Source organism: Apus apus, chromosome 2 (genome assembly GCF_020740795.1).
Source record: "Apus apus isolate bApuApu2 chromosome 2, bApuApu2.pri.cur, whole genome shotgun sequence".
Lineage (NCBI taxonomy): Eukaryota > Metazoa > Chordata > Aves > Apodiformes > Apodidae > Apus > Apus apus.
Genome location: NC_067283.1, coordinates 73393182 through 73408012, shown reverse-complemented (window position 1 = coordinate 73408012; position 14831 = coordinate 73393182). Strand labels below are relative to the sequence as shown.

Here is a 14831-nt window from a genome sequence, read left to right as displayed (position 1 = left end):
AAGGAGTTACAATCACTTCTCAAAAGTCAAACAGCAGCAGCACCCAGTAAAAAGCAGCTCCTTGCCTTTATTTTGTTGGTTTTATCTCCTCCTTTATGTTTTAATGGCTTATTATCACAATTTAAATTACAGAATGCTTTTTTATTTTCCCCTCTCATCCACTGAAATGGATTTAAAGCATCAATCCATTATGAAAAGGCAATCATAGAAGCTGGAAGAAGCGAGGTAGTGCTGTAGGGTCAAGTTTTTAAAAAAACATACATGTAAGTGTATCTCACATTGCACGTCTACAAAAATTTTCTTATGAACTTCACATTGATTAGCTCAGAAGTGAAACTTTGGGAAGACATTTGGGTAGTCAGAATTTTTCAGCTACATTTGTGTCTACTTTGGCACCTGCAATAAAGTACTTTCATGGATGCCCACAGCACATCTGCAGAAAGGTGCTTCAGACAACTGCTGAATTACTTGCTCAGTGAAGTGTGGCCATCAGGCAAAAGTTTTCTTTCAAGCGTCTGTAAGAATTCTTTGGACAAGACTCATGCATCCATACTCACAAAGACGGTTAGTATCTTACCACATACACTTCCATCAGAAAACAGGCATAAATAACTTACCAAAAGGATCTGAAGTCAGAAAAAACCGTGCAGTTAAGGAAAATGAGTTCCATCTGTTTCACTTATCAGAAAAGACAGACAAATGACTATACAATATGTACTAAGAGACTGTTTTAACTCAGAGATCAGCTTAACAAAAATGAATAGTTCGAAGCAGACAAATTACGAGTGAAGCTGGTAGTCACTAGGTAAAACCACCATCAGACAATGGATGTTCCACTTTTGGTACCAGTTAGAGCTTTTACAGATGAAACATATGTCTGTCTAATACAAGCCACAGGCATACAACAAAAATCAAGGAAAAGGGGTGACTTAACTCTGTATCACCTTTGAACTACACCTTAAGAACAAATTCTGCCCTTCTTTGGATATGGTCAGTTTTCAACGAACCTATCTGGAACAGCACCTCTGAGGAGTTTTGAATACACCATTTGACTATTATAGTCACACTGGTATCTTCTGGACAAAGAAGTCCATTAAAGTAGACACTAGTTTGATAAAAGGAAAACACTGAGAATGAAATGAAACTTCCAAATGTAAACTCAGTACATTCTCTAAAAAAAGTTGTCAGTCTTCTCCTTCAAAACTACCTTTTTTCTCTTTTTCTTAGAGTTTTATAATACTGATTCAAAGACAAAAGCCCCCAACCTTCCACACCCACCTGCGTCACATTCCAGACATGGAATCAACTGTGTAAAACAAAATCAAGTATCTCCTTTGATTAAATTACTGGACCAGTTTCTGTACAAGGGATGAAGCTTATGGCTCTGGTTTAGCAGAATCAAAAACTTAATTTAGCTGCAAAATTTAAGTTAGATACATTCTTAAGTGCTCTGCTGAATGTCTTTCTCATAACACTTTCCTCCTCCACAGCAGAAGTCATGCAATAACTTTGCTGATAACTGACAAAAAAGCATTTGGACATAAGACAACTGGTAAACAGCTTTTCCTCCTGTAAGCTTTTGAAATGAATACTTTATTACATCATCCAAGACAGTAGAAATAATAAAAATAATCCCACAACTTAAAAAAATATTAAAATTATTTAAAACCAAATCTTATTAAAAGGCCAAACAAACTGCACTTAAAACCAAACTAAAGAAATTCTATATATACACACACTTTTCTAAGAAGATATTATAATTTCCTATTTGATATCAACAGGCGTTCTTCATTCATCATCTGCAAGAAACTAGGTCAGGTCTCCATAGGCCATAGTCAGAGTTATTAAGTAAATATGCCACTGCTTCTGTGCCCTCCTTCTATTTCCTTGCTTCTTCAGTCTCATCTGGCTCTCTCTCTTGATGCTCTCTTTCCCACCTCATTTCTTTCAACTCTTGTCTGTACTTCCGTTCAATGAACCGTTTCTGATGGGCCATCTGGGGAAAGTTATCTGACACAAGGAGAAATATTTTGCATTAATAAACAAACTGGTAACACAGAAAGCCTCAGCTATTTTTTTTTCTTTTTTTAAACTTTGATGAGATTAGGTGTAGGGGGGGATAATGTTATTACAATTTTAACCCATTTATTTCTAATAATCCCTAATAAACCAGGGCAGTGTGTTGACAGACTTCAGTTTGTTCATGATTTCCACGTTTGTTTCTGCTGCTACAAAGCACTGCCAAATCTAATACACTCACAAAAATAAAATATAAAATCTTGGTATGGCAATATGGCCAGGTATTACCTGGATTGTACATTCTGTTCCCTTAGCAACAGGTAGTCAATACTGAAAAATGAATGTGAGACTACTGTCAATACAGTCGGGGCTTTTTGTCTTGTTCGCACTCCAAAAAGAATGAGCCACTGGTTCCAAGCATTGTACAGATGTCTCCATTATTATTATTATTTAGATCAAGGAGAATCCACTATATGCCCCATACTGTGGCAGGGTTCCTAATGGGAAAGTAATAGTGCAGCAAAATAGAATACAGTAAAATCTGTTCCTGAAAAATTTAATGCTTGGCTATGTACCAGAATACAGCCTTAGTGTAGTCTTAAGAGCATGGATGAGTGAGGACTGGCTAAAACAGACTAGACAAGGCTGAGATGATGGAGAATTAGCTAGGGGGATGGATGCTTCCGATTTCAGACATTTGTCCATTGGCTGGTACGTATGCACACTAGTTAGATCTGAGGCTGTAAAACCAGCTTATATAATTGATCAGAATTGCTCTCAATTTAGTGCTCAGCTAACAGAATATGACATTCTCTGCATGACCGAGGTGCTGACATTCATCTGTGTCTCTGTACTGCAGAGACCTGCACCCTCCAGTCAGTCAGAAAATGAAGAGGTGGTACCATACATGGCAGGCTGCAGCTGGTCCTGCTGGGACCACACAGAGCTCTGGGATTAGCACTGGCTACCTCTCTGTGTCTAAGACGAATGCAAAAGGTTACTGCACTAACCTTTAAAGCCATAAACTAATCTGGGAGATGTCTCAGCACAGGATTGCGCGCTCTCTCTCTCTCTCTCTCATTGGTTACTAGGAGAGAATTCAGCTGAGGGTCCTAAGGGAGGAGTCTCTTGGCATCAAGCATTTTCCTCCTCTTTCTGGGTCCCAGGCAACACAAATTTGCTCAGCTAGAGAACACGGTGCAGAAGCCACCTAATCTGCAGGAGTTTGTGGTAGACCCGAGATTGGCTGGGGGATTTTAACCTACTCTACTTTATAATCTGAGATCAAACTTTATTTTCTAAATTGGCAAATTAAAAGCAATTTTCCTCCTCTCCCAAATTAGAGGATGAGACAACCACAACATCAGAGATTAACTAGTCTTATCTCAGTGCTTATTTATGCATGGAAAATCTCAACTAGACTTCACTGCAGAGGGCTCCCTGTAAATTGCAACCTCTGAGCATATGCAACTGAGCATATTAACTTCACTGCTCTGTCACTGGTATCATATTAACTTCATCCATTACACAAGTGTCTTAAAAGTACAAAAAGGAAAGCCTTCTGCTCATAAACCGACAGCATTCTGCATATACGTTCTGTTCACATCTTATCCCCCAACAAAATCTGCACCTCACCTCACTAAAGACCAAGGACACAAAAAATATATTATTTTCTTTGTTACCCAAATATCTTACATTTTTCAAGTGCATCCATTGCAGCTCCCATTTCTGCTTGCTGAATACTGTGAAAGCCAAACAAAAACATGTTACATGAGATCTAAGTTGTATAGAATAAAGTTTCTGACAAAGTGGAATACTAGCTATTTTTTTTGTAATAAAATGCTTTGTATAACCAGTAGTGAGTAACTGCCTGTGTTGTATCAGCCTTTCCATAAATATGTGAACAATAGCACTACAGCTCCAGTAAAATATTTTTAAACTTAGATCAGTAACATTAACAGAATATTCTAGTCCATTTGTCACTGAAGTATTTGCTTTTACTTGAGAGAAAAAAAAAAGGAATAAAATCACAGAGGTGTGAATGCTATAAAACCAATGATATTTTTATAACCATCACCAGATTTGGTAGCAGAAAATAAGATGAAGTCTTTGGGTTCATGGTTGAAGTCTTTGCAACTTTAGAAACCATTATAAAATGCCTAGAAATAATAACATCAGAAAAACAAAACTGAGAGGCTTGCACCCTAAATTTGTCAGCTGAAGCGGGACAATAATCCAGTAGCAAAGCCAAAGATCAACTCACTGTTTCCTGGAAGCTGTTCTGCAGTTTCTAGTCTGAGAGCCTCAAGTGGGTTAGCACTGCCAGCCACCTTGCAAGCAAGCTCACCAAAGCCTAAAACTCAAAACTATACACACATTGAACTCCTCAAGTATTCCTGAAGCAGAACCTCAGAATAGCTTAAAGAAGACTCTACAGCTTTCCTATAGCTTTCATCTTCCAAGGCCAACCACACACTTGTCTATTTCCACATCTAGTCATTTTGGACACTGCCACGCTCAAACTGTAACACCATGCAATTAATTTTTCACTATACCTTGGGCCTTTGCCGCATCCTATTCTTTCTCCTTTGAAGTAAACAGCTACTGTGTATGTCCTGGCATGAGAAGGTCCCACTGTCTGCAAAGTCCTGAAATAAAAAATATTCATTCAAGCAGGAAGTATTAAAACCCAGAATCTGTTTGTAGCACACACATTACCAAGCTTTCAGTCTGGTCAATACATGTAGTGGAATTAAAGCAGGGAGCATGGGTTGAAAGATGCCTGTATAAATCACACTAAATCAGAGATTACCAGTATGGTGCACAATAAAAATGAGAGATTTACATAAAATGCACATTGTTTATACTGGTTATATTTATTCCTCCAGGTTCATTCAGTAGCAGTTTAATTTGAAAATTAAAACTTTATAAGCACAAATCTATAAGACAAAGTGCTTAAACACTGTGCAAACACTTGTAAAAGTCATAAATTGTGTGTAGCTGTGCAACTGGAAATAATCACACCAATATGTTTGTGTTCACTAAAACTTTAGTCCCTGAGAGTTGTTCAGTTAGCAAGTTTTCTAAAGGACTTTATAATGGACATAGGTTTCTACCTACTGAATATCACACTACAAAGAAATTTTCCATCAGCTTTGAAAAGTTAAGTTTGTCATTAAACAAACTTGCCATTTGAGCTAAAGAGTAGGAGATGCATCGACAGCCACCTAGAAGGGGAAAAAGACAATTCCCTAGACATGCAATGAACTGCTGCTTCTGATGTTTCTTCCTGCTATCCCAAATCCCATTCCACTGTCAGCTCAAGTTCTGTACACTACCTCATTTCTTTCTGGAAGGAACACCAATTTCACATCCATTTTTTAAATATCTAACTATAGTACTCTATCTCCTTGCTGTGACAAGAGCAAATAGAACACACCTCAAATTTAAAAGCAATAGTACTGACTCTAGTGAAACAGATAATTGTAAGAAAAGGAATTTAAAAAGATAATGGCCAGCAGGGTGAGAGAGATGATTCTCCCTCTTCTCTGCTCTTGTGAAACCCCACTTGGAGTACTGCATACAGCTCTGGAGTCCTCAGCACAGGAAAGAAATGGAGCTGTTGGAGAGGTTCCAGAGGCGGGCGATGGGGATGATCAAAGGGCTGGAGCCCCTCTGCTATGAAGACAGACAGAGATTTGGGGCTGTTCAGCCTAGAGAAGAGAAGGCTGCGGGGAGACCTTCTAGTGGCCTTCCTGTAGCTGAAGGGGCTACAGGAAAGCTGGGGAGGGGCTTTTCACCAGAGAGGGCAGTGACAGAACAAGGGGTAATGGTTTTAAACTGAAAGAGGGGAGATTTAGATTAGACATCAGGTAGAAATTCTTCACCATGAGGATAGTAAGGTGCTGGAATAGGTTGCCTAGGGAAGTTGGGGATGCCCCATCCCTGGAAGTGTACAAGGCCAGGTTGGATGAGGCTTTGTGCAACCTGGTCTAGTGGGAGGTGTCCCTGCTTATAGCAGGGAGGTTGGAACCTGATCAACTTTAAGGTCCCTTCCAACCTTAACCATTCTACAATTCTGTAATAGGAAGATAACAACATATTATTAGCTCTGAGCTGTACTATAAAAATCAATTTATCATCACAGCAAAACAAAACAAGCATTTGGTACTTGATACTCAGTGGATTTTACAAAAATAAGGAATTGTTTCTTTTGTATTCTTCTCCCTCACTCAAGACAAAGCTGTGAGCTTTCATACAGAGATAACGAGGAGTCAGATTTGCAGAGCATCAATTGCAGTCTTAAAGCCATCGAATTTCCGAGGTGTACTGATTGTTACTGTAACCAAACTGCTACATTTCATCAAAAACTTTAATTCAGTAAGTGTGACAAATGCAGTTAAGATTTTAAGTCTTTATATCTTTTTTACATAACAATCCCAACAGTACAAGCCTTGAATGTTCATAGCCTTTATATCTTCTTTTAGGGGCTAACATTGCATCCATTCCTACATTAATTTAATGCATATGAACACAATATACAATCTTAAGTTTATTATTGCTTCTTTGAAGCAGTTATTACACTATCTTACAACTGAAAGAGAAGGGAGATCCATCCTATCCAGCTTCAGGTGTATAAGTGAGATGTAAAAGCTTAGAGGTTCATTACCCTGAATGTCTTCTATCACTAAATAAGAGGACATATGTGCGCTGAATTGCGCAGCAAAAATGTCCAAAATTTGTGTTGCCCTTCAGTGCCTGACTCTGGATTAGAAACAAGAGTCTACAATCAGGATGTGTAACACAAGACACATATCACGTTTGCATAAAACCTAGACTTCAGAGAAACTTCATACTGTTACTGAAAATAGACTGGAGGTATCTTGACTTCATACCCAAGCAGCCACCATTCCAGTACTTTCTTTTAAAATACTGCCATTCCTTACATTAAACAAAGAACAAATATAGAATGATGCCAATTAGAACATAAAAATTGTACTTCTCTTTGCATTTGTACAACGTAAAATGCTTACTAACTCTTCCTTGTAATGGTTTACAACACCTAAAGCTTGGAAAACATTGGTTCAACATTTTCCATTTTTGGACAAAGAAAGACTGCAGGGCTTGGATAACTACAATAAAACCAAATTATGGGAAAAAGGTAGGGTGACTGATCACATCTTCTTTCATATACAAGAAAGACTGATAATTAGCTTGTATCCATAAGATGCCAGTTCTTACTTGTAAAGAGGAATGTCTGGCTCTTTTCCTTCTGTCCTGAGAGTCAAGCAGCACTGTTGAAGTTGAGATTTAGGATCATTCCAATCTTGATTTAAAATAAACTCCTGTAAGAAATTCACAAAGATGCTTTTATGATTGAGAGATTGTGGTAAGAGTCCCAAAGGCAAGAAGGTGTTTGTTAAAACATAGGAGCTGGAAAGTAGGAACCTGACTGATCTTACCTTTAGCCGTGGAAAAAAGCATACGTTCATGAAGGTGTGAACATATTCCAAATCTTTATCAATGTACAGGGCAGCAATAAAGGCTGAGGGAAAAAGAAAAAGGTACTGTCACTCATTCAAGGAAGTTAATGCATTGCACTTCTAGAAACAAGTATCTCTGAGTACTCTACAGCCATATTCAATTATGTTTCACAGCAGTGATCCGATGAGGGTATTATTATCCTGCATACACAAAACCCAAGAAAGCTGACCAAGAGATTGTGACTTACCCAAATCCATTCAGTCATCTAAAGAGACAGGAACAATACTCATCTCCTAATCCCACAATTTAACCAGGAGACCATGGATACTTACAAATAAATCACAACAGGGTACCATTAAAAAATTTTACATATAAATCACTCCTGTTTGTCTGCTATTTCCATCCATCTTAGAGGATTTGGCAAAAGCCAAGGTGTCTGAATGGCTTACAAAATATATAAAAAAATACAAGATACAGATTAATTTTATTTGCAGAATATTTATCACTGTTCCCACTTTCATTAGAAGGAATATTGCACCATCTTCCATAAATGGACTAAAAATAACTTCATTTCCATGTATCTTTCCCTGTCGTGGAATCATTACCTTGAAACCTCCTAAAATGCAGTCAAAGGAACCACAGAAATATTCACCTGCTGAAGGAACCACTTTATCTTTCAACAGTGACAAGAGCATATTAATGAAACATTGAAACTGCTGTTAAATAGCCCAACTTGGATTACAAGCTTGAACTTTCTAGACGTGCTTTTGACCTGGTCTTCACGACACCTCAATTTCTAAGCCTACAGCTTTGTGTCTCCAATTATGCCTCTGCCATGCTTTCATACAGATTACAAAAAACTACGCTAGTGTTCAAAAATCTAGGCTAATATGAAATAAAAAGGCTTTCAAAGGTATAGGGATAATTTACTTGAAAACCTGAAATTTTAATAAGCAATCTGGGTGATTTCAAATGGCTTTCTTAAACAAGCCCCAAGGAAAAAGAACTTAAGTAAGTACTAGGCTGTTATAACCAAATTAACTCACATTCCAAGAGATCAGCCAAAGTCTTAGTTCGAAGAGCTACAGGTCTTTTTGTCTTGTCATTAGTGATGGCAAATTCTTGCATGCCCAGCTCTTCTGCCACCTTGGCCTGTGTCCTGTTGTTCACCAAAGAACTTCTCAACAGCTGCAACAGAAAGAAGCTCCACTCAATGGTATGATTTAGCAATGCCTACCTATAAAAGGTAGGGAGAGCTTGGGAAAAAAAAAAGTAAGTTATGTTTATCCTTGTAGTCTCTCTCTTTTCTCAGTTTACTCACATTTTGTTTTCAGCATACCTCAAATGATTACATAAACACACACACATTATCTTTACTGCTAACTTTCCCTTCTATTTCAGTTCTTCTCACCAAATTTATTTATTCTATGGACACATTACTTCTGTAGATATGTCTTGCATTCAAAATGCTTCTGTGCAATCACACAGCACCTTTTAGTCAGTCCTGCACTTTTTCAGGTAATATGCACTTTTCCAGTTTAAGTAACACAGTTGCATACATTTTTCCACACGAAGTATAAGCATACAACATTCTGGAGTCTACAGAGCAGTCCCCAGTATCCACCAAATAAGAAATAGAGGCAGTAATTAAAACAAATGCACATTAAATCAAGACAGTCTAGTGTTGCAGAACAAGCAGATGAGGAAGCTGCTCCATTCATTTCACCAGAGAAGAAAATGCACAGCTGGACAGCCTGTAGGTACTGTTTGCTCTACTGAAGCCAGCTTAGCTGAGCTGTTGCATCCCTAAAAAAGGTAGGGCTCTAACATTTTCAGTGTGTGACAATGTCCAGGACACCCGGTTCTCCAACAGAGTTCCATAATATGAGTAACCCTGGCTCCAGACAGATTGCTTAAATAAACATAGAGCTCTGCTAAAGATGCAATCCATAAAGCTTAAAGGGAATATTTTGGAATTTTTGGGTTTCTGAACCCCTGGTAAAGGTGAGCTTTTTTTTCTTTTTGTTTGCTTTTTTGCTTTAAATTAAACAGCATTAATTTTATAAGTCAGTGATACTATGGGTGCTGGGAGGGAAAGAATGTCTCTCTTTTCTACTGTTTATATATAATTTAGAGTTGAGAAGCTGCCTGCACATTTTTTTCTCTCTTTGTCTTCCATGTCACATTTCCTCATCTTATTAGATCCAAGTTATATGCTACCTGGCTCCAGCATGTCAACTAAGCTTATGAAAATCAAGATTTATTTGCTGCACTTGATACTTCATCTCTGACAACAGATAAATAAAGAACAGTATGTTCATAATTTGTTTGGCAATGATGTATGAAGCAGATACTCACAACTTGATCTTCATAAACTAGGCAGACTGCAGATAGGATTATTACCCACCTCCCTAAGCACTGCTTAAACTCATCTTTCATTTGTTCCATTCCAAAATTCCTCCCTTTTATGTCCTCAAGATAGAAAACTCAATACTTTTCCCAACAAAATCCTAAGTATGATACGCAACCTGCATGACACAAGTGCAGTAGCACATGACATAAAATCTGTTTCTTGTAATGGGAGAAGAATCTCTTTTGCTTGCAGAGCGTTTATATTGATGGGACAAAATCATGATTAGTAATACCATAAAACAAAGGGCAATATATACACTACACAGTGAATTAAAGATAAAAAAACCCCACCAAGCTGAGCAGTTATCCTTCTACCATTGTGGTTATTTCACTTGCTCTGTATTACAATTTGCCTTCTCTGTGAGTAGGATCTAGCAATAAACTCAATTCCCCTTAATGACAAAGGGAAGACATGGTATCTGTGCCTTCCCACAAATATTTTTAGAGCTAGTCTCCAATCTGGCAACATACCCTGCATCACTGCAGACACTGTAATCTGATGCATGCTCAACTGCAGCTTAACTCTAATGACAAATTTTTATTTTTTTTTTTTTTTTCATTCTGCCATCTTAACACACCATACTACTACCTAATACCCTAGCATAAGCCGATATTGGAGAAGCTGTATCTTCCAACACCCAACAAAATTTCATCCTCTTTTTTGGCAGAGCACTTGGCTATCTTAAAATATGCAGACAAGATTATGTTCTTCTTTCTTTTTCTTAAACATAGTTAATTTACAGACATCTCCCCACAAGTAATTACTACACACTGGGAATCCGCTACATTGCCAGTCAAGCGGAATCTTCCCTTCCTTGACCAAAATTGTCCTCAACACTATAGACACCATTCAGCTGACATTCCATTATTACTGGAAATGTAAGCAAGTTCCCAGGTAACAGGAGAAAGAGCTCAGCGTTTGCCGTTTCTCTGCAGATCCCACATCAGACTCCTTTCTCACACATGTAATTTCATTTGTCCTAAAATTTAAAAGCATTCTAAGACAATTTTCTTTTTCACTGCAGGCACATTCCCAGAGCTAAAATTTTATTTGGGGTATGGCCCACTACTCCATATCCTAATGTGTCTTCAGCATCCATTCCACTCTAACTTTGTAGTTTCCTCTGCAAACTTGGTCTACTTGTTCTACTTGCTAACTCATTAATCATTAACTTAAGCAACAGAGACATTCTGATAATTGTTCTGAGTATTTACACAATTAATAGGAACCCTTCATATCCTTCCTGCCAAATAGTTCTTGAAAGAATTATCTTACGATAGCAATACTAATGCCTATATTTTTAAAAGTCACCTACAAAGCTAAAAAAACCCCTCTGATCTTGGGATTCCTGCCTTATGTTTTTGTTTCTCTGAAGAATTAATGACAAGATTCTTTCACTTTTAACTTTTACCTCAAAAGTTTAGGCTTTATCTACTCTGTATCCTCAATGATGTAGGAGAATTGACACAAATGTAAATGGCACTTAAGAACTGGTGAAGAAAAATTAAAATTATTTTTAGTTAGAGCATGTATTTTCTTTCTTGTAAACAGCTTCAGCCCGAAAGACCCAAGAAGCATATTGAAAATACATTGCCTGCTGGAGAATTAGCACTGTTGTCCCTTTATTGATTTGAGAAAACCACTCCAAGTAGCTAAGAAACCGACAGTGCTGCCTTCTAATTTTAACTAGAAGACTTGACTCATATTCCTGATATATGTAGCACTTTTTAATTCTAGTCAGGACTTGAAAAATAAGAAAAATTTACTAAGCCTAGGAAAATTTCTTCCTCACAAATAAAGCCACAGCTGTCTAACTGCAGCACCAATCAGTAAAAAAAAATATATATATATATTACTATTCTATGTTTATAGTACTGTAAATTGCTGAAAGATCCTCAAACTGGGTTCTTCAGAGCCCAGGATAAGAGGCTGAAAGACTACAGTAATCAACAATAGAGGACTACTACAGTAGTAAAATTAGATTCAAAAGCTACCACAAGAGCTCCAGGTCGAAGACAACAGGAAAATCAAACTAAAATAGATTGTAAAAACTTCTTCTTAGGAAACATAACCCTGTATAGCTGCAGGTTCAACAGATTAGAAGTAATGAATAAAAAAGGTCACGTGATATATCTATTGAAATAAATTTTTTAGATACCTGTCTTTAAAGAACGAGTCTTATCTCCCAATTTCATCACTGACATCCTTAAAATTATTGTTCCATTTCACAGACAGCAGAAAAATTACTTCACTGGACTCATAAATCACCATTTCCTACTCATTGCAGTGTTCACGACTTAAAATTAACAAAGCCTTATTAAGAGCAGTGGTTACTGAGGCTTCTTTTATTAATCAAATCCAGAATAATTCACTAGCTGCTCCCATAATTTCCATCTCCATCCCCCTCTTGCTCTCCTAGAGAGCATGACTGATGGCAGTCTCACCGTTAAGTGCCCTTCATGATGATCAGGGAAATGTATGAATAAATACTCTGTGGCTACCAACTGCATTATGGAGTCACCCAGGAATTCCATCCTCTGGTTGTGGCCTCTGAAAAATGAGATATCAATGCAGCAAAATCAATAAGCACTCAGGGAGGAAAAAAACAAAACCAGCATGCACACATAAATTAAGAGTGATCTGAAAGTAAGCCTCCCTCATTTCCAAATGCATTTAAGACTATTTTCCAGTGTTAACCAGGTGAGATGAAAACACAGTTCATTACTGTTGTAACACCAGCTTTCAGGGAGAAAGCAGATCAGGGGACTAACTTAAGGAGAAGAGCTGTTGACATACAACTTCTTATAAGAAAGTGAACTAATGAATGCAACTATGCCAATAAAGAAAGAGGTCTTTCCATTCACAAGAAGTAAAAGCATCAGGGTTTAAACCCACGTGAGATCCTGGACTGGGCAACCACTGGTACGGCTCTACTGTTTGCTTTAAAATGGGACCTGGCACCTCTACATTCCACAGAACACAAGGGCTGAACTTGGACCAAAAAGCATGATTTTACTTGATTCCTCTGCCCAAATGTACCTCCAAATATGTTTTGCTACTGTCTCAGGAATGATGCGGAAACAGCAATAGTGCAGAAAGCTCAGAAGAAATACCAAAATGGCCCCCTAACATATTTTGTAGTCTTTCCCAAGGTATCCACCACTGACTACCGTCAGAGGCAGCACACTGAGCAGGGTGGGCTTGCAAACACAGCTGCTCTGTTCTCTTCTGGAGAACATAGAGAACATTAGAACTTGTTTACAAAAAAAGCAATCTGAGATACCAACAGAGCTACATGAGGACTCTTGCTGTTTACTTACAGAGTCAGATGGTTAAAGCCTACTGTCCTCAGAGTGAATGCACGTGCTAGAAGCCGAACATGAGTAAAGATGACTCCAATTGCCTCCTCAAACTCTGTAAGCTTCTGAAGAACTGGAGAGGTCTCAATGAGTTGTCTGTCAGTATTGGACTCCTGCAGCTGTAAATAAAATGAAGTGCAAAATTGCCAAACTGACACTGTTTCAGAACTTTTCAGAGGGAAGCAAACCTTCTTTAAACAAAGGGCAAAGAATACAAGTCATTCTGTGGACAGCTGAAGTGAGAAAAACCAGTTTCCTCTGGCTTTTTGTCTTGAATAATTACCTCTCAAAGAAAATGTGAGCACTGATGTATGCTTTTTGTAACAGCTCAGGCATTTACAACACATTGCTTATATGGTCTCATCTCTACAAGTGCATAGCATGGGCTACTTGTTTTCGTAAAACATGTGTAGTTGTACACATCTGAGTTTTCTAATATTATTATATTGTTTGCAGCTGTGCAACAGATTTAAAAATTATTAGAATAATGCTGGCAGACTGACAGCATGTCAAGATGAGACAAACCCTAAATCTCTTTCTCCCACTTTCCTTCACTATCAAAAATAAAGAATAAATACTTAGTATATGAAATTCAAAAGGGCACAATAACACAAGAAAATTAAAATTATCACTTTGGGTCAGTATCTTTTCTTATCAGTTTCTCATCTGATGTCCTCAATGTGGTGACACTGTTAAATGGGTTTCTGGAGCTGAGAAATGGCTTAGGCATTTCCTCTAGCCACTCTAGGCATCTCTGCTGTCTCAGGGGAGGGAATAATTCAGATGAGAATGCCCAATAGAAAATTAAGAATAGTTATAGTTTTTTAAAGTGGCATTAAGATCTTTTTTTTTTGTTGTTACCTGTTGATTTTCTATTAATTCATTACATTCAATTTGTCTTTTTCTTTAAACACTACTGAGCTTTCAGCTGATACTTTCACAGAATTACATATTCCAGCACCAAAATCCCACGCTTAGGTGATAACGGTCAATTTGGAGTTCAGTTGCATGTGGAACTGATACTGCTTTTTGCTTCCTCATTCACAGTCGGTTATATTTACCTACACAGAATTCCATCTTCTCTTTCACTCCATAGTTAGTCACTCTTGAACTCTCACAGATTGCAATTGTTCAGTCTGCTATTGTCCCTGCTACCCTGAATAATTTAGTATTGTCAACAAACTGCCACCTCACTGTTCATCCTCTTCACTGAGCTGTCAATGCGAACAGCCTGTACTTCAGCTAAGATCCCTAGAGAAAACTGCCAGTGATCTCCATCCCCTACAAGATGTGGTCATTTCACTCCTCCATTTCTTATGTTTCAGCTATTCCTTTAAATCATGTAAGGACTGATGGCATTCACTGGGGTTGCTTTTTTTTTTTTCCATCCTTTTTTCTCCCTTCCTCTTTTTTTCTTCTTCTTTTTTAAGCACATTTTTAAAAGCCTTTTGTGAGTGCCTTTCCAACAGCCTCTTGGGAAAACAAGCACAGTTTGATCTGCATCCTCACATGCTTTTTTTGTCTCCTCTACAATCTCCTATTCATTTGTGAGGCTG

General features: G+C 37.8%; 1 protein-coding gene across 4 annotated transcripts in view; it reads right to left on the bottom strand.

Moving 5' to 3' along the window:
- Positions 1-1561: 1561 nt before the first annotated feature.
- DROSHA (drosha ribonuclease III) overlaps positions 1562-14831 on the bottom strand; it is a 72010-nt gene continuing 58740 nt past the window's right edge. For 2 of the 4 annotated variants that reach the window (XM_051609297.1, XM_051609298.1), the window contains 8 exons: positions 13237-13394; positions 12361-12466; positions 8550-8691; positions 7482-7564; positions 7261-7364; positions 4575-4667; positions 3715-3761; positions 1562-2010 (listed from right to left, as the gene is read on the bottom strand). In XM_051609297.1, the coding sequence (XP_051465257.1) occupies positions 1880-2010; positions 3715-3761; positions 4575-4667; positions 7261-7364; positions 7482-7564; positions 8550-8691; positions 12361-12466; positions 13237-13394 (864 nt within the window). In that variant the 3' untranslated portion in view covers positions 1562-1879. Of the gene's footprint in view, positions 2011-3714; positions 3762-4574; positions 4668-7260; positions 7365-7481; positions 7565-8549; positions 8692-12360; positions 12467-13236; positions 13395-14831 lie in introns of those variants that run through there. The other 2 variants (XM_051609299.1, XM_051609300.1) reach the window with 2 other exon arrangements.